Genomic DNA, 27,267 nt, shown 5'->3' with positions numbered 1-27,267 from the left:
AGAATTTAGCAATGAGCCCCAATGAATGCTCGTAAATACAGCTATGGGAGGGTTCTAGGTTTCCAATTGTCTTGACAGATCACAAATTGAGGGTATTTGCCAGCCATGTACAGCACTGAACCTTCACATTTCTTGTCTTGACCACATCTAGTAGGAGTACACAAAGGTAGTGTCGCCCTTTCTCGCATTGCTACGGTTGAGCCACCAGTACTGGAAATTGGTCCAGGTACAAGCTGCTACTCCAGCACAAGACAGGGCTACCGTTGCCGTCCAAGCAGTCTGATACCGTGGGGCATCCTTTGCCTGGAACAGCTGACCGCTTACGATGCCGGATGTGTTGGCTGCCATGATGAAGATGGCCATTGTGACAGACCTCTCACCTGCACTTTTGGCATTCAGTGATACCCAGGAGGCGTGAACGGGGTCTGTATAGTTGTCAGTTATTGTTCGGGTTCATATGTGAGAAAAGAGGTTCGTTTGAGGATCACGTACGCCAGTTGAAGCTGAAAGCGATAATGAGTGTTAGGATAGCAAACTTTGCATCCACCTTGTCCGTTCTCGCAAGAACTCGGTTCGCAATCTGTCTCCGGGTCAGCACTTCGAGGTGACTGTTAACATCATATCTCCTTACAATCAGAGCCCATCCGATAACAACCCCCAAGAGGACCATGGGACCGCGCTTTCTCCATTTGTCACTGATGCCGATCAGTTGCATCCGTCTTTAATTAGGTACGCAGTATAAAACTTACGCAATCCAACCCCAGGTCACTGTAGTGACAAGGAGAATCCAGTATCCAATCGAGGTCATTGCATTTGCTTGAAGTTTGCTGTATCCATAGGTCGCCACAATCGAAGGGGCGAAAGCAAAAAGTGAGGCTTGGGCAGAAAGACAGAGGATGGTGGTCAAGACGTGGCCGGTCAGTCTCCAGTTTGTTAACTAGGGAAAGTTATTAGTACTCATGGAAGTGAAGAGGTCTGCTCTCTTGACTCACAGCTGCCTTGAGCTCTTCTCGGCTGACGTTGGTTCTGTCCTGAACCTTGGTAGGATCGTCACGCAGCACACGTGCAGTGAGGATCTGAGCCTCGTGCTCGTTGAAGTATCGGAGCCCAACAAGCGATACTGGATTGGCCGTTGATCGGGGGAAGAACAATATGAAGGCAACGGCAACGACCAAAGTCAGCATGCCCTCAATCTGTGACATTGTTAGTTACGGACAAGGTTCTCAAGACAGTATCAGCTTACTAGAAACAACCACTGCCATCCCGATAAGCCGCCAATACCTCTCATTCGAAGGCTATTACATGTCAGGAACATTTTACAGGATTCCGAGAGTGTCACGACGTACATGCCAAAAGCTAAAAGCCCAGCTGCGCCGTTGGCAGCCATGTTGCCGACAAAGAAGATACCAAACCGCTTGCTTGTCTCTTCTTGCTTGTAGAATCTCGTGATGGTGAACAAAGCTGCCGGGATGTACCCGCACTCGCAGATACTACCAGATGTATTAATAACAATGGAGCGTGGGCCTTAAACGGGGAAATATGTACCCTAGGAGGAAGCGAGTTGCCAAATAGGCGCCGTACCCTTGGCCTTTGATGAAGGCTTGAAACGTAGCTACCAGGCCCCTGCGGTCACGGTGGTCAATGCCTTGTTGATATTTGCTCTATCCGGTTCACATACCAAGCCAAAATTTGGAATCCTATCCAAACTGCCGGTCCAACGCGGTAGAGCACGAGATTAGAGGGGATCTAATAGATGTCAGCCTCAGCGTCTGTGTTAGTCGTAGTCAACGCCACACACCTCGAATAGCACAATACCCAGATACATAAGCTAATTGCCAACATTGTACTAAAACTGGTTGATCCCAACCTCTGGCATGAAGTTATCTGTCATTGCATTGCCTCTGTTCTTTGGTAAGCCAACATCCCAACAACAGACCTCTACAGCACCAACATGTTTGACCGATCGAGTTGAAGAACGAAAAAAAGCCTATGATGAGCAGGGGCATGACAGCAAAATCAATCCTTGAATAATATATCAGCCTCAAACACCGTGTAAGCAAAGTTCAAGGTCTTGTACCTTCGAACTAGGCTTCGCTCCTCCTTGGCCGACCACTCGGGTGTCTGATTCCGCGTAGAATCATCGCTGTCGATTATGACACTGTTGGATTGCTTCTCCGACATTTCGACTGCTAACTGGCCGGTTACTCGGTTGAACATGTTTGGGCGGATAATTGATGTGTGCTTGCTATCGTAGCATTCGGCATCTTTTAATCGATGCCTGCTTGGTCACGCAATTAGCACCATGCTCAACCGAGAGAGCAACGTAGCCAACCCGTCACTTCTTGGACTCGTAAATGCTGTGTAGCTAATATGACTCATGCACGAGACCCGAAAAGCTGAAATTGCCATCTCATTGACTGTATCTAGCACGCAATCGCTAGGTCTGATGATCTACTTTCGCGGAACCAACGCCGAATCCTCACAGTAACCTATCCCGTGAAGAAGAGCACGCCTGTGAGAATTCGACGGAAAGAATAGCCTCGAACATCGGATCTCGCCCCCGCAACCCGTAGCTGACTTGGATATTTCCCGCTGCCAAGTCGTCGAGCTAACATGACAGATGGTGCAGCTTTTGTGGGGTTAGCCAGGAAGATATTCGCACGTCATCGGCCCTAAGTATGAGCATCAACTCGTTATCGCGGGCATCTGGGTCAGATTGTTTCCGTGGATTAACTCCGTCGCCAAGCTCAATGCCGCGTCAAGCAAGGGCATAAAACGCCATGGCATGAAGGTAAGCTTGACAGGGTAGTCAGGTTTTCCCAGCCGGTCATGACTATTCGAGCTATCCAGTTCTGTTCCCTAGCACTATGACGGCGGACAAGTGTTAAGATCTCACCAAGCACAGGTCCGTCCAGACTGTGCCAGAAGTGAATCCTGATGAAGTAACGCCCTTACTTTCCAGTGAAACTGACGATACGATGTAAGTGCCTCCTATTTGCCCTAATCGATATCCCCTTGGCAATCTGTATCTATCTGGAGTACGTTTTAGATGCTAAAGAATTACATGGAAAGGCATTAGTCGCCTACGGGTACTCAAATACCAAAAGATGAAGAGCAAAGACCCGTTTTCGGGATCCCATCTGTTCTTCTCATAGGTTGGTGTAACTCTCGTAGCTCCCATGCAACTATTAACATTTCACTTCGCAGGTCTCCTCGTCTCCCAAGCAGACACCTCCTCGGTTCTAGCCACGTATGGAGTCATTGCGTCCGAGTTCAACGACCTTCAAAATGCCAGTTGGCTGTTGTCCAGTTATATGCTAGCCATGTGCATAGGCCAGCCATTGGTACGACTTCCATGTTAGGGCTATCAAGAATCGTTGCTGACTTCGACAAGTACGGTAAACTCAGCGACACCTTTGGACGCAGGTTTATGCTTCAGTTCTCATACGGCTTGTTCGCTGCTGGCAGTCTATTATGGTACTCATGACTCTCAAATCTCCCGAAGTATCCTAACTTGGAGCTTAGTGGTTTCTGCCAATCCATGCCATAGCTGATTGTCGCTCGCTCGATCCAAGGCCCAGGTGGTGCCGGGATGGTCTGCCTCGTCTCAATCGTAATTACCGGTAACTCCCCCAGACCAGCGAATCAATCGCGAATCCAAACATGGATTAAATCTTGTACCTCTTTGAGACATTGCTACATATCGAAGCTACGTCAACGTTGTTCAAACTGTCAGCAGCTCCTCAGGTGGTACTGTTGGAGGCTTCCTTGCACAAGCAGTCGGTTGGCGGTGGCAAGTACTCCAAAGAAACGCCTCGGTCAGCACCACGAACGGATATTATAGATCATCCGGAAAGTACTATCTGACATATCTTATGTCCAAAACCTAACAGAGAGAGCTCACAGTTTGGTAGTCGGCGCCTATGTATCCAGCTTTCAAGTGTCTTCCCTCCTCTGCATTGGATTGACAAGTGCTTGCCTACTGGGTTCATTGTCAATTAAGGAGAAGGTCTTGGCTTAGAGAAAACGGGACAGGTCAGTTGTGATATTGCTCGTTGCCAAGGCTCCTAGTCAAGATTCCATTAAATCAGGTTTACACTCTCTGTCCAGACCTTGAAGAGGCTATCCAAGTTAGTCTCCCTCATGTCTGAATTCACCGTCTTCACTTCTGCATGCCCTATTCGTTCCAGGTATTGATCATTTCCCATGCTATTGCGAACAACCAAGCCAGCAAGGGACTCGTATCCCTTTTTATATCCAAGCAGCATGACCTTGACGTGGCGTAAATCACAAGGCACCAATCTTTCTTCGTCAAACTGCAGGGTGAAGGCCAAGCCCCTATACGCCCAGGTTACAGACGTTTTGAGAGTTGGTGAGCCATCAAGTGGGATATTTGCCATTGGCACCATGGGCACACTTAGATGAAGCCTCCGCATTTGGTTCCCCATCATCTCAACCATGCCAGTTGAAGACGGAAATACGGGTTCGTCCCCAATGTTAGAAACTATAGAACGTTCCAAATCGATAAAGCGGACCCCCTTGGCAACTCCCCAAGACCAGGTGGGACAGCGTGTTGATCGACGACCTAGTGGTCTCTTGTAGCCGTGCCAAAGGAGACCATGGGCGAGATAAGAAAGAAATATGCCGCCAAAGTACCTGTCTCCGTGACGCTCGGCCAGTTTATGACCAAGGCCTTGAATCGCGGTCAGTCGGTCATCCTCGTAGCTCAGCTCCATGTCCACGTATTTCCGGACCAAGTTTGTCCAGTCCGGCCACATGTCAGCCATAGAGGGCTGATTAAGAATTCCGTCATAGTCGATGTCTTCATAGTCGCTGCTAACCAAAATAGGAGCATACTTCCCTAAAGGCTTGTCCATGAATTCCTGGAGTTCTTCTGTCAAAGGCAACTGCTCGTTCATTTCGGAGGGGTGAAACCACTGTCTCTCGATAAGAGCCATGTTTCTCTTTATCTCTTCCTTCGAAGGCTGTGGTTCGGGGTTCTGATAGAATTCGGACATTTCGGGTATGCTTTGGCACCTCCAGAAGACTGCTTCGGGAGTGACGTGAAGGATTCTCGGAGAGAGTAGGCGCTCCTGGAGGCACCAGGCTCTTTCCATGACAGGGATGTGTAGACTAGTCTCGAATTCGAGGCCGATGGCTGGGTTTCGTAGGAGCCAGTATGTCTCATGTTGGTCGTCGTAACCAAATGTGCACGTCTTGGTACGGTAGTTTCCGATTTTCCGGTCAGGAAATAGTCCTTCAGAGCTATCTGAGAAGCCAGTAGCCGAGATGAGACAATACCCGTTGGCATAGTATGAGCTCATCTTGGCGGCTTCTAGATAAAAATCTTCCAAGTTTTGAATGATGCACAAAGCATCCACCCAGAGATAACGGATCTTCATGACCTTTGTGAGTCTGATGGCATCCTGGATGGTCTGCGGAAGATTCTCAGTGTCGATGTTCCTCCGACGTTCGTGAAAGTTTTGCGACGTGGTTTTTGCAGGGTCATTTGACCAGCCCCAACAGTAGCTGAGGGTCAAATATTTGGGCTGTTCGCCAGTCTTCGGAATGTCCTCGCTAGCCACCACGAGGCGTACAGTGTCTGTTGGGCAAGTCCCAACGTCAATGAGTCTCGTCGGCAGGTGACCAGTATTCATTGATGCAATGGGCCTGCAGCGTTGGTGAAGGCCCTTTCTGGCGTCGCAATCATCGACCCAGGGCCCGATGACTTCATGAACAAGGCATTCAAGATCGTGATCAAGCGTTTCCCGCCGAAGCGCTGTGCAAAGTATTAGCATGAGAAGACGCAGGACGTTGTTTCTGCAAAATACGTTGAGGGAACGAAAACCACCCTTCCTCATCCACCGTCTCTCCTGGCACAGGAGACGGTCTCAACTGTAACGTCCAATTGATAAATTGGCCAACATGAATGCCTACATATGGCGGCCCGTGGTCTGATGGCTCTTGAAGCATTCGGCGGTAATTGTTACCACTTTCAATAATAAGTCTCTTTAGAGGCCCAAGCCTCAAGCCAGCCTGCAGACTGCGGCAAAGGTAGCAGCCCATGGCGGCGGCGTGGTCAAGGGCGGCGACGGTCGGGTGGTGGTTGAAATAGACTGTAGTTGCCTTGTGTTTAACTTGCAAGTTGACAATAACCTTGATTTGTCCCTGGTAGCTTTCATCTTCGTCTTCGTCTTCATCTTCCTCATCTTCATCGCTGTCTGGCCAGAGGTCGATCCTACGCCTCTTGCTATTTCTTTCATCTTGATCTCCGTCGCAATCATCTCGAATAAGAGCACGCAGACGCTCTATTTGGCTCTGGAGTAGGCTGCCAAACTCTAGCACCCCGTTGGCATCATCTTTGTGCTCACTGGCTGATGGGTGGTCGCATTCCTGGCGCAAGGCATCGAGTGCGAAGTCGAGATCGTCTACGGAGGCGTCTTCATACCACCTTGAGTGATACTCCAAGTCTCTGGACTTTCGGAATCTTGCCAGCAGGTCCCAAATCTGGATGTTCCAAGGGATGCGACTGCATTGACCACACCTCTGCTCAGCTATGCAAATAGGGTCGTGATGGGAAGACATTTCGTTGTCTCTATCTTATAGACAACAATCCAATTGGAAGAAGAGATGGGCTGAAGACAGAAAAAGTTAAACGGAAGGAAATGGGGTGAGGGGTCGAGGCACATAACCCATGTTGTTGGTTTCATGGTCAGGCGTCCATAGCAACGGGTTTGTTTTGTTTTGTTATTTCCTAATACATCGACATTTTGAACATCTCAGGCCTTCTCTTGCTGGATAGTCGAGTTAATCGAAATGAACGAAAATTTTAGAATAGAATTGAAGTTTATTCAAGGGAATGTTCTATTTCATGCACCCTAGGCCGCCTTTCTTTTAATCGTTACCTCGGATCCGCATGTATGGAATGTGGTTCCGAGGGTATTGTGCCACCTGGTTGAACTTGCACTTCCAAAACGTTCGATAACTGAACGATGTAGTCAACCCAGATTTCTTAAAGACCTGCTTGGTCATCTTGGAGCAAGGCATGTCCATGGAGACGGTGCTGAATCGCTGGTAGGTGGCCACCGACTTGACAGCACTGTAGCGGCCGTTGGTCAAGGAGAAGGTGTCCAGGGCCGTTTGCAGTGTTTTGCACGAAGCCACGTAGCCTTCGACAGATTTTTTGATCTTGTTGTTGATCAAAGTCTGTATGACTATGAGCCGGTTGTAGGTTCCGTCGTTAAAGGTTACCTCATCTGGGACCTTTGTCCAGTCGAGCGCGAGAAGCTTGTTAGCCAGGGCCAAGGCCTCTTCTGCGACGTGTTGATACTGATCAAGGATATCGAAGAGGGCAAATGAGGCGATCTGGATGTCTGAGGCTAACGCCGGAAGATCTGTGGCGATTGGCATGAACATGAAGATGTCGCTGACGGTCTTGAACTGGCCTTGCTGGATAATGTTGACTATCTGACTCGTGGTCAAGACATTTGTCGGCCACTCGTCTTTGAGCTTGCTAGAGCGACCCAAAAGTACTGTCAGGGCACTGTTGGCGGTGCCGAGGGGGCCTCGAGCTTCCCAGAGGTCACCAACCATTTGGAGGAGGTCGAAGGCTGCACACTACATGTTAGGCACTTTGGGCATCCAGCATAGGAAGAAACTGTTTCCTTACTCTCTTGTAGGAATTTGTCAACTTTTGGGCCGTCGCACTTGTGAAGTGTCTCGCAGATCTGTGTTGCGAGGTCAAAGATCTCAGTATAGAAATCCTGCATGGTAAACTGCACGTTGTCGCAGCTTTGAGAATAGGCCAGTATTCTTGTCAATAGCTCATATATCTTGTCGTACCAGTCACCCACGATGCTAGTAATGGGCTGCTTCATCATTTCGTATGACTTGGTTACATAGCTCTTGATTGTATCGCGGATGAGGTTTACGTTGCAGGAACCAACCTGGCAGGGGACCGTGAGGTCAATCAGGTTCTTGTACAGGCTCATATCAATCTAATGGGCGTTAGTATACTGATCGAGCATGGCAGGCCACAAGTGCTCATACCTCTGCAGCTGGGGCAAAAGCCCAACCATCCTTGGGTTTCAAGGGTGCAAGGATGGCGGCCTTGTTGTCCTTGACAGGGAAACCGGCATTGGCGATGCACTTAGATCAGTCAGAAGAGGGTACCGAATTGCGTGTGAGGGTCCGCTTACTGTCTGTAACTCGCCAGCAGTCTTGATTACATTGCTGTTTTCCGACTTGAGTTCGCCTTTGGACGAGATAGAAGTGAACTTTCCGCTACTCTCCATCTGTTTCACCTTCGGGAAGCATGAGCATAGTGCATTGTTTGAGTTAATGAACTTGTTCCCAATCGTGTTGCCGAGAATGCTACGGATCTGGTTGCAAAGATTGATCTTTTTGGTAAGGACAGTCAAGCTTGAAGGCACATTTTGAATCTTGTCATCGTACCCTAAGCTAGTGTTAGCAAGATATCCCGCCTGCGGATAGCAAAGAGTTGCAGCTTACCAGGCACACATTGGGTCTTGGTACAAGTTTTGGGCTTCTGCTTGGTACCGCAGTTGTACTTGACCTGCTTCTTGGTCTTGCATTTGTTGTACTGCGCCTCCGTTAGCCGCTAAATAGTAGTAAGCCGGATATCGTTATTTCCAGTAGCATACCACTTTCACCGTCTTGCGTTTGGTGTTCACTTTGACACCCGTAGGCACGGTGATGGAGACTTTGCAGCCAGAAACGCCTTTCACACCGGCGCAAATATCAGTAATAGAGCCTTGGGCGAAGACCACGTGTGCGAGTAGCACAATCGGCAGCAGGAATAGCAGGGAGTATCGCATCTTGCAGTATCCGTACGGATGACTCTGACTCCAAGAAATTCTCGACATAGGTCATCAGGCGCTGCCTCCTGATTAAATAGCTGGAATGGGCTGGAAGAATCGGCGTTGTCAAATCTCCGTTCTTCGACGGCCCTGTAAGGCTGAATTCGCCGCAAGGGGGAAGGTCAAGCGAATGGCTGGGCCCTAAACGTCGATAGTGTCTCAACTCTGTCCACCTCGTGGTCTAGACCTAGCCAAAAGCAGGTCCAAGTCTGCATATTAAACCTGCATGCCGTTAGACTCTTCGCCAAGTAAGCCCAACCCTTGCTTAGGGAGAATTCTTTTGAGTGCCCCTAGAAAATCGTCTGGTATCTCTCCCCTATCGCTGTGTCCGAGAAGCGAATTGCTGTGTCAGGGGGCCTGAGAAGTGGCGTTTCGATTCAGATTGGGTTCCAGTCGCGAACCAAGGAGCACTTAACAGTCAGCGGCGTAAAATAGGCCCTTCGACATTCTAGGTACCCCAAAGAAGGTTGGCCCTGTGGTAAGCATGATCAGGTCAGAGGTAACCCTATTCTCGTCAAGGGATTATTCTACAAGCATCTCCTTACTTTACAACCAGGGGGCAAGAGGACTGTAAAGAATAGTCTGAAGCCATAGCATCTTTTATTTAACATCGAGCTCATTGTGTATTATTTAGCCCTGGAGCAGCTATAATCCCAAGGCCATTAGATGCCGTGGAACCAAAGGAATATGAGCTAGCTCAGAAGATCTCAATCATCTTTCGATTCTCAGACCTGAGTTTGCCGTGTAGCAAGCTCTCTGATGTAATCTACACTAAGTAAAGGACCTGGAAAAATTGTCTATACAGCACTGGCTACAATAACAGAGAACACAGTCATCCACACATACCAACACTAAACCTCAGTACCGCAAAACACGGACGCATGTCGCTCATACTTCCCCTCATCCACATCCCACACCACATTCCGTCTTGGGCTACGACAAAAGTAACTTGACCAGGGCGCCGATTCCAGTAAACAGCCCCGAGATCATCATTCCCGCGATTCTTTGCGCAGTTGGATCTGATTTGAAATGGATCATAATGGCCTTATGTGGAATAACCTCTCGATGGCCAACTTGAATGAACAGGCCAGGGTAGTTTGCCATGAATGCCTCGGATGGAACATTGTCAAGTAACCCCGGCTTGTGCAAAGCCTTAGTCAGGGTCTCGTCGATTCCGTTCTCATGCACAATAACGTCGTAATTAGTGCCAATAGAGTTAATGTCACTCTCGGGTATTTGTTAGCATTGGACGCAATCAGGTACATCACAAAGGAGATGCTCACCTGTACATCGACAACCGAGATCAAGGCAGCCTTCAGAAGGAGACTCCAGTAGTACAACCTCTGCGCCCTTCCAACCTTGGAGGCAAACGAGTCGCCAATGTGCTGCATGAAATCCGCAGGGAGGCAGCCAGCAGGAACGGGGATGATATGCTGGCGTACACACCCCGCCGGGCGGACGAATGATGACGAGGCAGCATCGCTGCGCTTGCGAGGGGGCGGGGATCAGGGTTTGGAAGTACATTGTGTCAGAACAAGGTAGTGTGGAAGGCGTCTGAGGTGAAATGCAAGATGGTTTCGTGGTTCGCGAACCACCGGGGCAGCTTAAATAGAGATTTAATAAATGCGTCTCCGTACAGAAGCTTCTCGGTCAAGTCCTGTCTGGGCCGACGGAGAGATGTTGTCGACGGTAGGCGAGCAGCTTGGCTACATGCAACGAGTGGCTGAGCTGTATTAAGCAACTGTAGAGTAAACCGGCCATGGGGTTGCCCACTAATCGGCCGCCGTAGACTTCTACTCGCCACAAAAGACGTTTGTTGAAGTTTAGTGTGCATGATATAATTGTGACCCTCGTTCTCTTCTGGTACATGGCCAAGCTGCCCGCCTTGACAACGTTGAAGGGCCCCTGTCGGCTCGCTTATCTGCACCGTTGTGCAGTTGATGGCGGGGGGCCGCGGTCGGAGCCGTTCCATTCACCGGGCCGTTGGAACAGATTGCCGCACGTAGATTATAACCTTAAGAGTGCGTGCATGCTTTCTAAAATGGCCGGACAATTGCTTATAATGACTCCAATATCTCGTATACAATTAATTTGCGGTCGTGTCAGCACGCTATTTACTGGAATAGATCACTGGCTCCCCAAGCCTTGACCTCCACCATAGGCCACTTTCCGCTTCTCAACCTCGGGTGATTTTAGCTACCTATTGACATTCCGGACAGAGACGCACCTCAGAAGATAGAACCCCATCAAGAACACGTTTCGGGTTATCCTTCAGAGCTTGAACGTCAGTCAAATTACTCTCCAGGTCTCCAGTTACACTGGCCAGCCTGATATTCGAGACGCAAGACAGACTCAGGACAGTGCCCAGCCGTTCAGCCCAGAGGACCCAACTCCACGGCCGTCGAGAAAGCAAGCCACGTTCGATCGACAAGGGGCAGCCACAAAAATGCCGCCCGCCCTCTCCCTCCTCTCTAGACTCTTCTTGATCTCGTTTATCTCATTGTCCCGCCACTTCATCAACAATGATGCACCAGGTCGTCCAAGGTCCGCGCACAAGGCAACCTCCCCAGAGTTCAAAATCCTCCAGTGACCGTCTGGTTGCTTGGCTGCACGACGCAGGCTCGCCCTGGAATTCTGAGCAATCCTCCGAGACACAAGGGGCACCCCACGCCCATGGCCCTGCCTCCATTGAACATCCTGACTCACCTCTGCTCTCGGGTAGCACCACTACATCCTACTGCACCAGCAATGGTTCTACACGCCGCGTGCCAGTGCCTCCGCCCCTAGGCCTGTCAGATCCTGCATCTCTCACTGCGAAAACCCGTAATTCCACTGCGCTTCTTGTGGGCACGGGCACGTGGTTCGCGAACCTATCTTCTCGGCCGAGGAAGAGCCCCGAGGCTTACTCCCCGGAGCCGGCCCCGCAGCTCCAGCCAGAGCGTCGCCTGAATGCCTCATTTCGAGAAATACTCTTCAACAATCCCGATTATGCTGAGCGCCTCATTCGTACGGTACAAGATATACACTCGGAGGATCGAAACATCTTGTTTAACCCAAGCTTCAATACTCTCACCTCTCTCGGTGGTGGTGATAGTACTATTCGACACCATGCCGACTCGGGACAGGCGTCTGGTGCCGTCACCCCTGCAACTAACAAACCAACCCCTTCATCGGGCGCATCAAATAAACGAAAGACCCCACCGGGCGGGAATCGGCAAGACCCAGGCAAACGTCCCGACGATAGCTCTGGAGGTGGATCCGCCGGTGGTCATCATCAGAACAAGAAGTCGAAGACGAGTGACTTTCTATACCTATGTCCCTTCTACCGAGTCTACCACATCATGAGCCCCCAGCACAAGTTCAAGTCATGTCAGCCACCCGGACACATAAAAACACGAAGCGGACTCAAGTAAGTCAAGCAAGCAGCACCGGGAAAGCGAAATGAAGCGAAAAGGGGCTTGCATCGTCAAACGGGACCCACTAACACTCGTAACAGGAGACACCTGAAGGAGGTGCACGTCAGAACTCGAGCGAGCCCAAACTCTCAGGCTGGGTCTCCGGGTATGGCTTCAAACCACAACCCCGACTATTCCATGGACGAAGACTTGTGGAACAGGGTCGTGGGTATCTTTGACAGTGCTCAGTCCAAGCGCTACACACGTGGAAGTGGTGATTGGATGCGGAACGAAGGGTCTTTCTATCAAGAAATCTGGAAACTCATCTTTCCCAATCAGCCCATGCCAACGTCACCTTGTGAGTATCCGCTCAGGGACACAGTCAAGCACAATGGAATGGTGTCTAATAGAGTGATTCTAGTTTACGAAGACTCTGTCGATGGACACCCACTGATTGATACGGCCCGCCACATGCTCGAATCCGTCTTCAAGGAGAAGGCTAACCGAGCATTTAAAAATGGGCAAGTTGTCTCTGCTGAGGGGTACAGACCCTCCCAAGAGGAGGCCAAGGACATTATAGCCGTCACTATTGCCACACTCCTCAACACAAGCACGGAACTATCCCAGCGGGCGAACAATCTACCCTTGGTCCAGCCTAACTCCGACCACCTCCACCCTCTAACAGAAGACACCCGATCTACCACCACACCTGCGACATCAATTCATGATCATGTCCCAGACACCATTCAGGGCCCACCTACATCAACGATCACAGCACCACAACTCGCTGGGATTGCTGATGATATTTCCATTACGGACACAGATGCAGACCAATATCTCGACATTATTTCTAGAATGGCGGGAGATACTCAGCCCGAGTTACCCGCTGGTACCTTGCAGGGACAACTTTTCGACACCCCCACAACTGTTCCACAAGCGACAATAACGTCGCCAAAGGCCCAGATGATGATATTTTTCCCTGTCGAAACACCTATATTTGAGATCATCTTGAAAGGAAAGATAGGTGATGGATACTTCGGTCCCCAAAACTGGGCAATCCCCGTTCCAGCTGGCCTGGTCGTCGAGCAGTATTACCAGCGTCAGATGGAGCCTCCCGTCGACTATGGGCAACCGGTGATAAGCGGGAACCCCCACCCTGGAGTTTCCAGCTCGAACTCGCAGCTGAATGGTACGGGGAATGATTATTTCATCTCAGGAGGTGGTTATTGCGATCCGGCGGCCAATACCCCAAACCTTTCGCAGTGATCCCACGGCACGCTCCGACTATGAGCGCCACTATAACGAATAACGGCCTAAGACAGGTACAATGGCCTTGCATACTGTTGCATGGGAACTTAATAGAATGTTTTACCATATCATAGATTGGAGTAAAAGTATGTCGCTCGGATATAGACGTGAGCTAAAGCCTAATCGTAGGTGCATTGTGTCTCATAGGTACGGAAGGGAGGAGGCGGGAGGAGGCCCAAAGTAACCGCCGTAGTGGGTATTTACAATCCCCGCAAAGAGAGGGAGAGGCGATGACCTCATTGTGGAATCGGAGCGTTCGCATGACAGTACGTAATGCTCGGTCTTGGAAGTTGCTGATTCTAGCAACATCCGCCTGCGCCATGCAATGAATTGTGGGTTGGCATAGCTACCTGCAGGGTCTTTATAAACTCTAAACGGAGTCATTTGTCATCACGGCCAGCTATGATATGCAGGAACAGAAAGTGGCAGCTCTCTTCCTTCTCGATTTAGACGTACATAAGTCCTTGGCTATTCCCAAAAACAGCGAGAATCGTGCTCCTGGACCAAATCTTGCCACCAGGGTTCGGGTTCACCGTAAGGCCGACAGAGCGAGAGATATACAAGGTTCACGGTGCAGGGAGAAGGGTCACGGTAGTTGACCCAAACAGCAAGGTTTCAGGTTCATCCGATTGGCATAAAGCCTTTATACTCTCTCCTTCCTATTCCCGCACTTTGGCGAACCCCTCAGGGGTTTGCGGGAGAACGCCGGAGGGATCAAAGCGGGAGCCAAGACGGACATGCCGGAGATAAAAGCAGATCTGCCAGCCAAAGACGGGTGTACCCATCGGGCTTGTGTCCTAGTCGAGGGCTCGGACTCCACGTGCCATGTTTAAACACGCAGGGATGGCCAAGAGTGACCTGAGGTGAGCACGGTGACAGGGGTTTCAACGCTCGGTTTCAAAAGTGTCTTCAGAGAAACTCTAATGTATGGGCCGACTCAGAGTTTTGGCACCAATCATGTAAGAGAGACTCATCGTGGCGTCAAGGGTTCAATTTCAGCTGTCAATAGCTCGAGTTAACAGGAGGCATGAAATTCCAGTAGACAATGGGCTGATCAAGAAGCCGTTGATAAACAAGACCTTCTTCTTCCGGTCAGCCCAAGGCAAGATGAAAGGAAGACACGAAGAGCAAACACGTCAGATAATATCGGATAGCCGTCGGCGTTGCATTCTTACCTGTCAGTTATAAGCTGCTACTCGGTTTCCCCGTACCCACCCAAGATAGTCGCCTATCTTATGCATGCGGGTTCGCCACAACCGGGGGTACGCGGGAATGCCAGCCTCGGTCACACATTTAGGGTTCAGGTTCGCCGAAAGGCATGTGGATATGCGCACGAGCAATCACGTAGTCTTACGGTTGGTCAGTCGATGCTTCAAGCCGATAGCCGACCTGAGACTGCTACAAGTACCTCCACAGTCTGAAGTGATTAAGAATCAGCCCTCTACCCAGGCATGGCCATATGCCGTCCAGCAGGCCTACCAACATGGAATCCGGTTCAGTGCAAGACAGATCAGCCACCTTGATCGGTGTTGTTGTGATGCTGCTGATCATCACGACGGTGGTTGTTGTGCTCCGCTTGTGGACTCGATATGTCATCCTTAATCAGCTCGGAGCAGACGACTTTCTCGCTCTCATTTCTCTGGTGCATGAGCCTTTCTTCAAACTATACCAGGCAGAAGCTAACTCGGATATCCAACAGTTGGTGGTTATTGGCTGCGGAATAGCCATAATTCTACGTATGTTCTATCTATGATCACTGTCTCCTGGCGTTGAAGCAAGTGGCTGATCAGGTTGAAACCAGAAACCCACTATGGCCTCGGAAAACATGTTTCTCCAGACATTCTCAAGACCGCCTCCCTCTATTTGAAGGTGAGAATTGGTATTCTGTCTCCAATTCTTGACACTGACCGAAATAAAGCACTTTTACGTCGCCGTGGTGCTCTACGCGGCTTCCCTCCTATTCATCAAGTTGACTTTTCTCCTCCATTACTACCGACTACTAGCTATCCAGGGAATGAAGAAGGTCTACCAGGCTGCCATCGCCATTGTCGGCAGCTGGGCCCTATCCCAGGTTCTTCTTGGCATATTCGTATGTCAGCCAATCCACGGGTTCTGGGACAAGACGGTGGACGCGAAATGCATCCCGAATCAGCCACAGTGGTACATCAACGCGGCCGGAAACATTGCGACGGACGTCATGGTGTTTTTGTTGCCGATACCCGCCATTAGAAGCCTGAGGCTACCTCGTACTCAGAAGTTCATCCTCGCTGGCATCTTCAGTCTAGGCTTCTTGTACGTATCTCCCCCTTTATCTCGAGTACCATTGCTGATTGCACTAGCACGGTGATTCTCTCCGCCATTCGCATAGAGTATCTCCAAGAATTTGAGGACTTTACGTGGAAACATGTAGAGTCCAACTTGTGGTCGATGGCTGAGCTCACATCGGCCCTAATTTGTGCCTGTCTCCCAACACTGCGGCCCTTCGTCGTCCGCTACTTCCCAGGTCTAGCCTCCAAGTTTACAAGATCCAGTGGGGGTTATAGAGGGGGTCATGGAAGCAGGATTCATTCTACCCCGGGGAAGTCATCCAAGTCTGCAAGTCGTGGTGCTGACCGGCTATTTCACGACAACAATGGAACTTTCGAGATGCAGCGGCAGTATAGCAGCGACGGGATTGGTTATAGTAGACACAGGTCAGATGAAGACTTGGTGGCTATGTGGCCGGTTGATGTTATCAACGCTGCAGCTGTTGAGCCAGGTTCAGTCCGAAATGTGCCTATTCGAGGCATCAAGGTCAAGACCGAGACCTTTCAGACCGTTGCAAAGATGGACCGGGAGAGGAGCCTCTAAACTTTGTAGTGCTGTGAACAATAATTTAAAATTTCTGTTAAAGTTGGCTTCGATACACCATGACGCCGGTTCCCCGTCGGAATCGTACGTCTGTTCTGGCGTAGAAGTCGCTAAAGCGGTTCCTCCGAAGAGACTGAGTTTATTCGGCTTGTGGTAGACAAGGAATACGACCAGTTTCGAGTCAGTCTGGAAAGCCAGCACTTCCGCTCTGAGCTGGATGCAGTCGGTCCGATACTATGAACGCAGTAGTGAGCAATTCACATTCCCACCAACACCAAGACGAGATAGGATATTCGGCTTCTTCCCTTCGTACACGTGCTTTAAGATCAGAGCCCGCTCGCATGACAAACCGAGAGCCAATTGATCCCATTTCCGATCGCCTGCATACGAACCTAGACCTATATCTGAGTAGTCACCTTCCTATTCGTACATTGATAAAGTTAAGGTTTGCCCAGAGACAAGGGCCCACGCCATTTTATAAGCAAGGGTGGCAGGGAGAGCGGGATACCGAACATCCGTATACAGTTAGTTGTACCGCAGGGCTTTCATGATCCCGTCGGTATGAATGAACTGACTTGGCGTTGCCTCAATCAAACTGAGACATGTTCAAAAAGGCCAAGGTGTCTTCTCGTGTCGAGGAATAGTTACTCTTGCACGGACACACCAAACCTACATACTCTCTCCCCTTACCTACCGGCTACGGATATCCTTCACCATGAGATTCCAACCCGTTGTTTTGTTTCAAGTGCTCGGCTTGTCTAGTATGGCAGCCGCCCTGGGCTACGACCCCGAATACCTCGCGGCCGTCTCGGCCCTTCCGCCAACGGAACGGCCCGACACGTTCGCAGACGTGTTTGAGCTGCGAAACTTCACCGAGGCTGCTCTGTACAACATCATCCACATGCTACCGACTCCTGCAGGCATCACCGAGACCAAGTTCCAGTACAAAAGCCTCGACAACACCACCGTCAGCCTCTACCGCTTCACCAGCAAGGAAATCACGGACGCTTCCAAGCCTGGACCTGCCGTCGTTTTTGCCCACGGCGGAGGTGGCATATCCTGCAGCGTGGACGTCTACGCCCCCCAGATTGCTCGCTATGTCGCCGATACAGGCATCACTTTCTTCGCAGTCGACTACCGTCTCGCTCCGGAAGATCCAGCCCCCGCTGCCGTCGACGATGTATTTGCTGGCTTGAAGTATATCTCAAGCCACGCCGCCGAATTTAACATTGATCCCAAACGGATTGCCGTTATGGGCGACTCGGCTGGTGGCGGGCTTGCAGCTGGCGCAGCGCTAATGGCACGCGACAAGGGCCTCAGCCCGCCTCTGGCCAAGCAGATTCTTGTATATCCCATGCTCGACGATCGAACCAAGCTACCCAAAGGATCACCTCTCGAGCCGTTCCTCATCTGGAAGAGTGGGGACAATAAACAAGCATGGGCTGCTATTCTGGGCGACGAGGCTGGGAAAGAGGATGCCGACGTCTCCATCTACGCAGCACCCGGCCGCGCCAAAGATCTGCGAGATCTGCCATCCACATACGTCGAAGTAGGAGGCCTGGATCTTTTCCGTGCTGAGGATCTCTCTTATGCCAGCCGCATTGCCGCCGAGGATATCGAGGTCGAACTTCACTTGTGGCCCGGCCTGCCACATGTATATGAAGTGGCAAGTGAGGCAACCATTGTCAAGAAGGCTCTGGATGCGAGACTGAGAGCGTTGAAGGCCTTTTGAAGCACGCCGTTTCTCCATGGAAGAGAAAGATCTTACCTTACCTCTTTAATTTCGCAATGAACCTGTACTCTAATAATGATAATCCGTTCAGAGGTCATACGCAAAACATGACCTCGATACTCAACACAAGATACTTTATCCCATTCCTTTCCTCCTATTCTCGCTCGTGTCGCCCAGATATTAGACATTGGCTAATTTCAAGTTTGTATGAGATGACATATGCATTGCTACAGACTATCAAAAGTTACTGTTGCAATAAATAAATTCTCCTCCCAAGGGGAGTCGAGAGTGATACTCAACACAGGTCGTTTACTACACCACTCAAACTAGTATGAGTACCCAAACTCATATAAACGCTTCACGACCGTATACCCTTTGATTCCAATCCATAAACACGGCCTCCAGCTTTAGGTTGCATCTTCGGGCCACTGCGGTTTAAAAGGGTTCAACCACATTTTATACATCATTGGCCTCGTCAACTCGCCGAGAAGCCAGACCATACAAGATTGCAGCCACGTGTGTCCCAGAAGCCTGAGAACCAGGTACGTAATATCCATCCAGGAGAGAGACCCAGCTACCTGCTACCTGACGATGATAAAGAGAATCGGGGGCAATGCGATGAGAATGAAAATATCGAAAGCACTGCTGGATTCTAAGATGAATGTCATAGTGGCTGCTTTTCCTAGCGGCGATAGATTCGACCATCCGAGCTGGACCTCGATGATGATTCCTACAATGAAGCTTGCCAACCGGAAGGAGGCTTCATTGTCCCCATGGGGATCGACCCTGCACTCTTTGCCGTGCCCACGAGATGACCGTGGAGAGGACTTTTAGTCCGCCCCTTCGTCACAGGTCCCGCCTTTACGCTAATCAGTATATGATCCATGATACTTGGGGGGCGGGTTACTTACCGCAAGGTATAGTTAGCTTGAAGGGGTTTCCGAAGTAGACACAAGAGGTGGTTGGATGAGTATTCAGATACTCGGAGGAAGCGCTCTCTCAAGTCAAGGGGCAATCAGAACGTCCAACTAGCTCATGTGATTCTTCTTAAATAGCAATAAGCCGTAATAAAGAACCACCGCCTCCATAACGGTGGCCTGAGTATCACTGTATCCATTGGTCCAATATGGGGCTCATCACAGCCTTGAGGTTAAGCTGAGGATTGTTCGGCGGTTGACTCGGTATCGCATTTGGCATCATCGGTTGCGTCTTTTCCGGCATGGCTTCATCTTTCGCAACATCTTGACAATGGACCGGAGGAACCTTCTGCGACGTCTGATAACAGGGGATGGAGGGCCGTTGATCAAAGCTACCCCAGGAGCCGGATCATCCATAGGATCAAGCAGCTCGGACCGGGAGGGTGGAAAAGTATCGACAGCAACGTAGTCAAAGTCCAGAGGAAGCAAGATTTGTCTACCGTGCAGTGTGTAAGAAACTGAATCCGAGATAAAGGGCCGTGATTTCATACCTGACTATACTCGTATAAATAAGACCACTGAGGCCTCCTCTCCCAAAGTTGGGAGAAAGGCGAGGATGGAAGAAGTCCCCGGTCCCTCTTTTCCATACTCTGTGGTGTGGCCGTATAGTGACGCCTTCCACTATTCCGTCCTCTGGCCCAATGTCGTTGCTCAAAGGAGTACTGATAACAAACTCATTGACGCCAGCAAAGCAAGACAAGACTTGTCTCAGCTCGTCCATGTCAAGATCGGTGATCCTTTTAAAGTTCGGGTAAGTAACCCTTCCATCAGGTCCCCTTAAAACCTTTGTTGAGCGAGCTGTCACCCAAATCTTGATGCTCTGAAGATTCTGAAAATTGCCGAGCCGTAACCAGTGGAAGTTATATGGATCATGTGGGCGGTCTGGTTGAGGGGCTCGCATTGGTGATGAACAAGTGATCAAACAAGGAAAGAATGGAGTCATTGACAATTCCAAGTGTTTGCAATACTTTGGGAACGCATGTGGTTGAAGGTCGACTTTAGGCCAGTTCTTCATCCGAGCATCCTGGTCGCAGAAGCCGATGAAAGATTGCCAGCTATGCAGGTCGGTGAATACGAAAGTTATTGACTCGTATATGGACTTGAGACACTCTTCAGATCTGGATTGAAAGTCAGTGACCAGCTTTTTCCAACTCAATACGTCCATACACACATGAGTTTACAGGCAAGGAGCATGGGCATATACGGGCTTCTGGCCATCTTGTTGATAAAAGAGCGCTGAGTATCTTTCCAACAGTGGTATCGCCCAGTGGAAGTGCCTTGTATGACAGTCTCCCCGTAAACCCTTTCACAAAGCTCACCACATGCCCAGTGATTAAGCCACGGTGAAACGAGCCGCATCTCGTAGTTCCTACTGCGTATGGGTTCTCCAAACGGGATATTCTGCTGTATTCGCAGGAGCTCGAGATTCTCTTGCAGCTTATCTATGACATCAAAGTCTGTGGTGCATTGCCACCGACAGTAGTGCCAGTTTGCTGGATCAGCAGGGTGGCCATGCCAAAATATGTGTTGCCGAAGGCCGTACGGGCGCCAAATTTCAAGGTATATGGCATCTCGGAGCTCACGTGGAAGACGCGTGATCAAGAGACATTGTTGCTGAGCGTCGAATGGCATGCTCGGAGCTTGGCCGTGAATCACAGCCGAAGCGGGTGCAAATGTCGCGACAATGCAAGAGGCTTAAATATCGAGGGTTTAGACGACGTGAACTAAGTGGCTTGGGTGGTCAGTCCAGGAATGGAGCTGAGACAAAGGAATGGTGCAGACGTCAAAATGAAGAATCATGAGAGGTGGCTTGAGCGGTGAATGCAAGAGGTTAGGTCAATTATCCTTGTCACCGATCTGAAACATGCCAGGGCAACCTCGTAATATCATGACGTTTCATATTCTCATATCTACAGGCTGTGAAATTGTTCTTTTGGCCATGATAAGACCATCCAATACTGAAATATCCCGAATTCATGGCGGCGCCATAATAAGCCAGCTTCCATCCCAGTCCATAAACTCCTTCTCAATCACTTCAACCGTGTTCTCCCACGGGACACAGAAAGCGCCAGAGTTGAATTTCGGTGAATAAATGATTGTTCCAGCCTCGGCGGGAAGTTGCGCTCGCAGGTCCTTGAGAGCACTCTCAGTCTGCGCCAGGATCCTTCCCACGTTGTCCCTCCCTGGCTTTCCAGTCGCCGCACTCGGTCTTCCATAGCCGTAGCTTGTGAAAAGGCAGATGATGTGCACGCTCGGGGCGCCTGCAGCCACGTCCGACGGCTGAGGAGGGATGATGAGGCAGCGCCCGGCGAGGCTTCGAGGCGGCCATCGCTCCGACGGGTTGGTTTTGGCGTTGTTGCAGAACCTCTTGTACACCCTGCATGCGGCGGGGAATACGGTGGCGAGCTCAGCTGCGATTCCGGCTCCCCATTGAGCGAGGCAGTTGGTGGCGTGGAGGAGGTAGGTATCGGAGGGGATGGTGCGGATCGAATTGAGCGGTGTGTGCTCAAGGGCAAAGGCGGGAGTTGCCATCTTGAGGTGGGTATTATTGCAGTTGATTTAGATGTTTCTCATATAGACAGAAAGCTTAAGTTGAGTTTGATGCGTGATGGTGTAGAAGAGAGGAGAAGAAGTGATGAGCCAAGGCTTTTTATCCGTCGCGATGGCTTCGTTTGACAGTGAGTCACCGGCGAAATCAAACAGTGGCGCGGAGCTGATTGCACCCGACCTCAGCTGAAGTCAGCCCTACGGATACAAGGCAGAATTGAGTGTTTGCTCTTGAAATACGGAAGCGAATTTGATTGGGGGGCAGATGGACGAAGATGTGAGAGTCGAGAGGAAGGATTGTGTGCTTGCTGCCAAGTTGGACAAGCACCTGGAAGATTGACCAAACATCACAAACCAAGCCAATGAATTGCACAAAGCCTCGGGGCTCAAAGGTTGTAGGTTCGGTCAAGAGAGATATCAATACTCGACATAAAATGAACAAGAGCCCATTGGTGTGCGTGGGCAGTGGGCGATGTTGGCCAGCGGCTTCCAGTCAAAGCCTCGAGACACATCACTTCCCCAGACCAATCCCTGGAGCCCGGCACCATTCCCCACACTTTCATCCAAACAAGCTTGCCTCGTGGGCTCGTTGTAGTAGAAATAAGGACTGCCAAGCAATCATGCATCTTCCGCTTTGGGACATGGTGAGCCAGGTCCGATCTACCCGTCGTATCCGAGCATAACCGGCCGAACCTCCCGGCGCGGGGTATAAGTGCCTCACCATGAAGACATGTATTCATTATCAAGAAGATATAAGCAAGAGTTACATGAATTGCTGTTACTAGATGTGTCGTCTGTCAAGTGTGCAAGCTGAAATGTAGCAGTTAAATGCCCCCAATATGTGGCATCAAAACAGAAGTATATCACCAACATCTGCCCAATGCTTCATATACTGCATTATTAATCCATCCTCTACAATTTTTATGACTCCAGTCCGATACCGCTTAATGCTTAAAGTACCGAGGAAGAGGCAACCAGACAATGCCTGACGTGATTCTTGGCCTGCGTACCAAGACATTTTGTGTTGTCAACACATGCCACATGACTACACCAACTTGAAGATTAACACCAACCGTGTCCGACCTCGGCTACATACCACATTAGTGATAGCTCACATCTTATTAAAGAGAATCACATATATAAACGCGGTTCCCTTATTGAACTCAACTCAATCCTTCACCGCATCCCATCAACCACCCTCCAAAGCTCACATCTACACACAAAATGACAGACGCAGAACCCCAGGCCGTCCAAGTGACCAAGACCCCAGAAGGTATCACAACCATAACAATCAACCGCCACCACAAGAGAAATGCCATCGACGGACCAACAGGCAGAAAGCTCACAGAAGCATTCCTCGCCTTTGAAGACGACCCGTCTCAAAAAGTTTGTGTTTTCTACGGTGCAAACGGCAACTTTTGCGCCGGCTTTGACCTCCACGAGGTAGCCAAGTTCAGCCCCGGCGACCACGAGTACAAGGGTCCCATCATCGACGCCAAGCATGAAGTCCAAGGCCGCAACATAGGTCCCATCGGTCCCTCGAGGATGCAGGTCAAGAAGCCCGTCATCAGTGCTGTTTCAGGCTACGCCGTCGCAGGGGGTCTCGAGCTATCCCTCATCGGCGATATACGCGTCGCAGAGGAAGATGCAGTCTTTGGCGTCTTTTGCAGGAGATTCGGCGTCCCTCTCATCGATGGCGGCACAGTCCGTCTCCAGGCCATTGTCGGTCTCGGCCGCGCTCTAGATATGATCCTCACCGGCCGGGGAGTCGGCGCCCAAGAAGCTCTGCATATGGGCCTCGCCAACCGCGTGGTGCCCAAGGGCCAAGCTCTCGCCGAGGCGACAAAGATTGCGCAGCAGCTGCTGGCGTTTCCACAAGAGTGCATGAATGTCGACCGCGCCAATTGCTACTACTCTGCCTACAATGCTTCTTCTTTCGAGGATGCGTTGGGTAACGAGTTCCGGAATGGTGTCAAGGTGATTACGACGGAGAGTATAAGAGGTGCTGCGAGGTTCAGCGGAGGAGCTGGCCGGCACGGTGCCTTTGAAGAATCAAAAATTTGACGAGGAAGTTCCTATTTCAGGCTGTTTGACGAGACCAATCTCTACTCAATAATACGACATTCACCAGCAATGCTTCATTGACCTGTGCTACCTCGTTCTTGAAGCTTACGATAGGTAGTCACTCTTTGTCGGAAGAAAATGTTAGGGACCTCAAGAAATCTACTTCTAACCATAAGCTCGGAATTTTCTTGCAAGTGACGGTTAAGATTCCATTACTAGTGTGAGACGTTGTGTCGAGTCATGGTGGACAAAACCCAACGTTTCATCTATTCTTGGAATGATGGCACCAACCAGAACAAGCATGTTTAGATCTACCCATTAGCTCCATGTCAGATCAAGCCTCATCTCCGCCTTCAAGTTCTGCCGTCATTTCCAGAAGCACCTTGACTTGAAATCCGAGTTCCGAAAAACATAAGAAAGCAGCCTCAGCATCCCCGTCTTTGGCCCACCTATGCCTGTCACCATCAAACCAAAAGACTCCATTCCGTCATTCTCGCCATTTGCTATCCGAAAATAGACAAAAAGGCGGGTCTAAATTGCTAGTCGCGACGAGGACCCCTTTTTACGTATTCCCAAGCGAAAAACCCTTCTTCGTATGAAGAGTACGAAAACCAATGCGAAAATCCACACATCCAAGCAATCTGAATCTAGTTCCACCTTTCGATTCCACTCATGACGCGTCAAAAGATCCGGTCGGCGCTATCTGTTGGACCTTGGTTGGCTGGTGCTCGCGACAAGGTCAAGATGGATAAGGATCGAATAGTTAAAAGCCCAAGCACTTCCCTTCATTTTCGCTCTCGAAGCCCTTCCAATCTAAACGACATTTACAACACTCCACCGCCCTTGGTGTTTTTGTCACTCTTATCACCACCTTTCGTCAAACCACTCACATCGGCAAGCCGGCATTACATCACAGCAACCACAATCATGTCCAACAGCACAGACACACCCAAAGGCTATGCTCCTTTCGATCTATATTCCTACAATCCCGCTCAGCCACCAGCATACGCTTTCCTGGCCCTCTTCGGAATAGCGGCTACGACTCATTTCGTCCTAATGTTCCCCTACCGAGCGGCATTCCCCATCCCAATGATCATAGGATCTGGCAGTAAGCAGCCTCCCAGGAGCATTTTACATCAGCTAACCCACTCAGTGGAATGCGCCGCTTATTGGTTTCGATCGCGATCTCACGACAACCTTCGACAAACGCTTCCCTTCCTCTTGCAGAATCTACTCATGCTCGTCGCCCCGCCATTCCTCGCCGCAACGCTGTACATGTCTCTCAGCCGAATTACACGAGCACTCCGAGCAGAGGAACTGTCTCTCATTAGCCTCCGATGGATAACGAAGTTCTTTGTGCTGGTCGATCTGGCATGTTTCGTAACACAGGCCGCTGGCGCCATCATGTCCGGAAGCGAAGTTCCCGATGAAGCAAAGCGAGGCAAGACCATCATCATCTGCGGTCTTATTCTCCAAATCGCCGCCTTTGCCTTGTTCCTTCTCTGCATCCTCGTTCTGCAGGTCAGAGTAAAGTCATGCCCCACGAGTCACTGTCTCGCAGGAGTCTTGTCCTACCGTCGCTATCTCGTTGGCTTGTACTGCACGAGCGGGCTGTTCCTGATCCGAAACATTGTCCGCATCGTCGAGTACAATCAGGGTGGTGATGGCCCCTTGTTGTCCAACGAAGCTTTCCTCTACATATTTGATGGATGCTTCATGCTGGGTATTACCGTGATTATTATCGTCTTGCACCCTGGCAGGCTTATGAAGCAGGCCAAGCGGGCAGACTTTATGAAGGATGAAGTTTTGCTAGAATCTCGATAGATTTCCAGACTTTTTCTTTTCAGATAGATCCTCATGTTTTCCTTTGTACATAGCCTCTCACTAACAAGCCTATCATGTATAGAATTGAAGGACTGAGATTGTTTGTTTCACCTCAACAACCACATGAACAAACGAAAGCAACGGTACTTACTAAACCCTGATCTCATATCTTTTACAATCTTATGTATTCCTCTTCTCAAGTTCCTAGTTCTTACGCTTATCAAGCTCTTTCGGTCGAGATTCGGACGAAGCCTCCGGTCAGACGCTGAAGCTGACAAATGGGTCTGTGACGACTTGGGTGGGAATAACGGACTTCTCGCACTTTCAAATTGTCCGTAAATTGGCTTGTTAACGTGAATCGATGTGAGCCGTGAGTGGTTTTGGTGGAAATTCCTCACCTATATAAGCATGGAGGGTGGTCAGGCTCTGTCAACTCTCACCACACTTCACAACTCCTCCAACACGACAAAATATGGTGTCGCTTCAGATCGTACAGCAATCCAATGCCCGACTGGCGACTCTTCCCAAGGGTCTAGTGGCTCTGTTCATCGGCGCAACTTCAGGCATCGGCCAGAGCACCCTTGAACAGTTTGCCCAGCATGCCTCTGCTCCACGCATCTACACTGTCGCTCGGCCACAGACTGTTGCCTCACACGAGAAACTTCTCTCCTCTTTGCGGGAGGCCAACCCAGATGGCATCTATAACCTGATCACGGCCGATGTATCTCTCATCTCAGAGGTCGATAGAGTAGTCAGTGCCATCAAACAGTCTGAGACGAAGCTCGACTTGCTATTCCTGTCAGCCGGCTTCATGGCATTTGAAGGCCGCAAGGATACCAGCGAAGGCCTCGACCCATCTATGACGACACGCTACTACTCACGACTCCGGGCAGTCGAGCAGCTTCTTCCCCTGCTCAACAAATCCACAACCTCAAGCCCACGAGTCATCTCGGTTCTGGCCGGAGGATTTGAGGCTCCGCTAAACGAGAGCGACCTCGACCTTCGCGACCCCAACAATTGGACGACGTGGAACTCTTCGCTTCATTCTGCAACCATGGGTACATTGGCCTTTGAGGTTCTGGCCCAGCAGAACCCCCACGTCAGTTTCGTGCATTGGTGTCCCGGGCCAGTAGCTACTCCAGGTTTGGCCAGAGCCAAGAAGTTTGGCATGTCGCCGCCGAACCAAATGAGCCAGGACGAAAGCGGCGCTCGCGCACTCTTCCTTGCCACCAATGATCGGTATTCCGTCAAAGGAGGACTCGTGTCGATACCAGAGGGGCTCGAAACAGCAAAGAAGACGGGTGGGGGAGTCTTTATTGTTGATCCCGAAGGCGAGTCCATCGATAACGAAAAAGTATTGAGAGGGATGAGAGAACGGGGTGTGGACAAAGCAGTCTGGAGCTTCACGAACAAGATCTTTGCCGCTCGCACCGGCGCCTCCAAGAATGAGCTGTGAGGGTAGCAGAGTCAATAGAGATGAGTCAAACAAATAAAAATTCACAGAGGGCGCCATGTTATTGCTCGTGCTATGAACGTTGCGTTGCCAACTGCGCACTCGACAGCTGTGCGCGGCTCTGCTTCGATGCAGCAGAAATCACTAGTTTTAGAGGAGATAGATAGCGACAGAGGTCTGACAAAAGGAGGCAGCCTCACTAGTTTTATGTCGCATATCCTCACCTAGGAGGTGGCCA

The 27,267-nt window shown here is 50.3% G+C and overlaps 10 protein-coding genes across 10 annotated transcripts; 6 read left to right on the top strand and 4 right to left on the bottom strand.

Moving 5' to 3' along the window:
- Positions 1–147: 147 nt before the first annotated feature.
- MRS44_009470 (uncharacterized protein) lies at positions 148–2,181 on the bottom strand (the record flags this gene model as incomplete). The annotated part of the gene is made up of 11 exons (XM_065621302.1): positions 148–425; positions 493–580; positions 632–695; positions 750–937; positions 993–1,193; positions 1,244–1,295; positions 1,347–1,490; positions 1,546–1,623; positions 1,679–1,746; positions 1,799–1,828; positions 2,050–2,181. 11 exons carry the CDS (start codon positions 2,179–2,181, stop codon positions 148–150), a joined length of 1,323 nt encoding a protein of 440 aa, XP_065477374.1.
- A 1,901-nt stretch (positions 2,182–4,082) lies between these two features.
- Positions 4,083–8,837, bottom strand: MRS44_009469 (uncharacterized protein; the record flags this gene model as incomplete). The annotated part of the gene is made up of 9 exons (XM_065621301.1): positions 4,083–5,779; positions 5,832–6,554; positions 6,906–7,610; positions 7,670–7,791; positions 7,843–7,997; positions 8,050–8,148; positions 8,199–8,455; positions 8,512–8,602; positions 8,664–8,837. The coding sequence occupies 9 exons, from the start codon at positions 8,835–8,837 to the stop codon at positions 4,083–4,085; spliced, it is 4,023 nt and encodes a 1,340-aa protein (XP_065477373.1).
- A 2,564-nt stretch (positions 8,838–11,401) lies between these two features.
- Positions 11,402–13,540, top strand: MRS44_009468 (uncharacterized protein; the record flags this gene model as incomplete). Its single annotated transcript, XM_046267887.2, has 3 exons — positions 11,402–12,288; positions 12,376–12,632; positions 12,696–13,540. 3 exons carry the CDS (start codon positions 11,402–11,404, stop codon positions 13,538–13,540), a joined length of 1,989 nt encoding a protein of 662 aa, XP_046125307.1.
- A 1,525-nt stretch (positions 13,541–15,065) lies between these two features.
- Positions 15,066–16,432, top strand: MRS44_009467 (uncharacterized protein; the record flags this gene model as incomplete). The annotated part of the gene is made up of 4 exons (XM_065621300.1): positions 15,066–15,318; positions 15,420–15,451; positions 15,501–15,874; positions 15,922–16,432. The coding sequence occupies 4 exons, from the start codon at positions 15,066–15,068 to the stop codon at positions 16,430–16,432; spliced, it is 1,170 nt and encodes a 389-aa protein (XP_065477372.1).
- A 715-nt stretch (positions 16,433–17,147) lies between these two features.
- On the top strand, positions 17,148–18,164 carry MRS44_009466 (uncharacterized protein; the record flags this gene model as incomplete). Its single annotated transcript, XM_046280351.2, has 1 exon — positions 17,148–18,164. One exon carries the CDS (start codon positions 17,148–17,150, stop codon positions 18,162–18,164), a length of 1,017 nt encoding a protein of 338 aa, XP_046125309.2.
- A 1,196-nt stretch (positions 18,165–19,360) lies between these two features.
- Positions 19,361–20,042, bottom strand: MRS44_009465 (uncharacterized protein; the record flags this gene model as incomplete). Its single annotated transcript, XM_046267888.2, has 2 exons — positions 19,361–19,577; positions 19,633–20,042. 2 exons carry the CDS (start codon positions 20,040–20,042, stop codon positions 19,361–19,363), a joined length of 627 nt encoding a protein of 208 aa, XP_046125310.2.
- Positions 20,043–21,115: 1,073 nt separating this feature from the next.
- MRS44_009464 (uncharacterized protein) lies at positions 21,116–21,673 on the bottom strand (the record flags this gene model as incomplete). Its single annotated transcript, XM_046277731.2, has 1 exon — positions 21,116–21,673. One exon carries the CDS (start codon positions 21,671–21,673, stop codon positions 21,116–21,118), a length of 558 nt encoding a protein of 185 aa, XP_046125312.1.
- Positions 21,674–22,912: 1,239 nt separating this feature from the next.
- On the top strand, positions 22,913–23,752 carry MRS44_009463 (uncharacterized protein; the record flags this gene model as incomplete). The annotated part of the gene is made up of 1 exon (XM_046277732.2): positions 22,913–23,752. The coding sequence occupies one exon, from the start codon at positions 22,913–22,915 to the stop codon at positions 23,750–23,752; it is 840 nt and encodes a 279-aa protein (XP_046125313.1).
- Positions 23,753–24,679: 927 nt separating this feature from the next.
- On the top strand, positions 24,680–25,576 carry MRS44_009462 (uncharacterized protein; the record flags this gene model as incomplete). The annotated part of the gene is made up of 1 exon (XM_065621299.1): positions 24,680–25,576. One exon carries the CDS (start codon positions 24,680–24,682, stop codon positions 25,574–25,576), a length of 897 nt encoding a protein of 298 aa, XP_065477371.1.
- Positions 25,577–26,048: 472 nt separating this feature from the next.
- On the top strand, positions 26,049–27,032 carry MRS44_009461 (uncharacterized protein; the record flags this gene model as incomplete). The annotated part of the gene is made up of 1 exon (XM_046273138.2): positions 26,049–27,032. The coding sequence occupies one exon, from the start codon at positions 26,049–26,051 to the stop codon at positions 27,030–27,032; it is 984 nt and encodes a 327-aa protein (XP_046125315.1).
- Between the last annotated feature and the right edge of the window lie 235 nt (positions 27,033–27,267).

Source organism: Fusarium solani, assembly GCF_023522795.1.
Source record: "Fusarium solani strain SB1 chromosome Unknown bctg00000005, whole genome shotgun sequence".
NCBI lineage: Eukaryota > Fungi > Ascomycota > Sordariomycetes > Hypocreales > Nectriaceae > Fusarium > Fusarium solani.
Note: the sequence above shows the minus strand (reverse complement) of the source record. Positions and strands in the feature narration are given on the sequence as shown.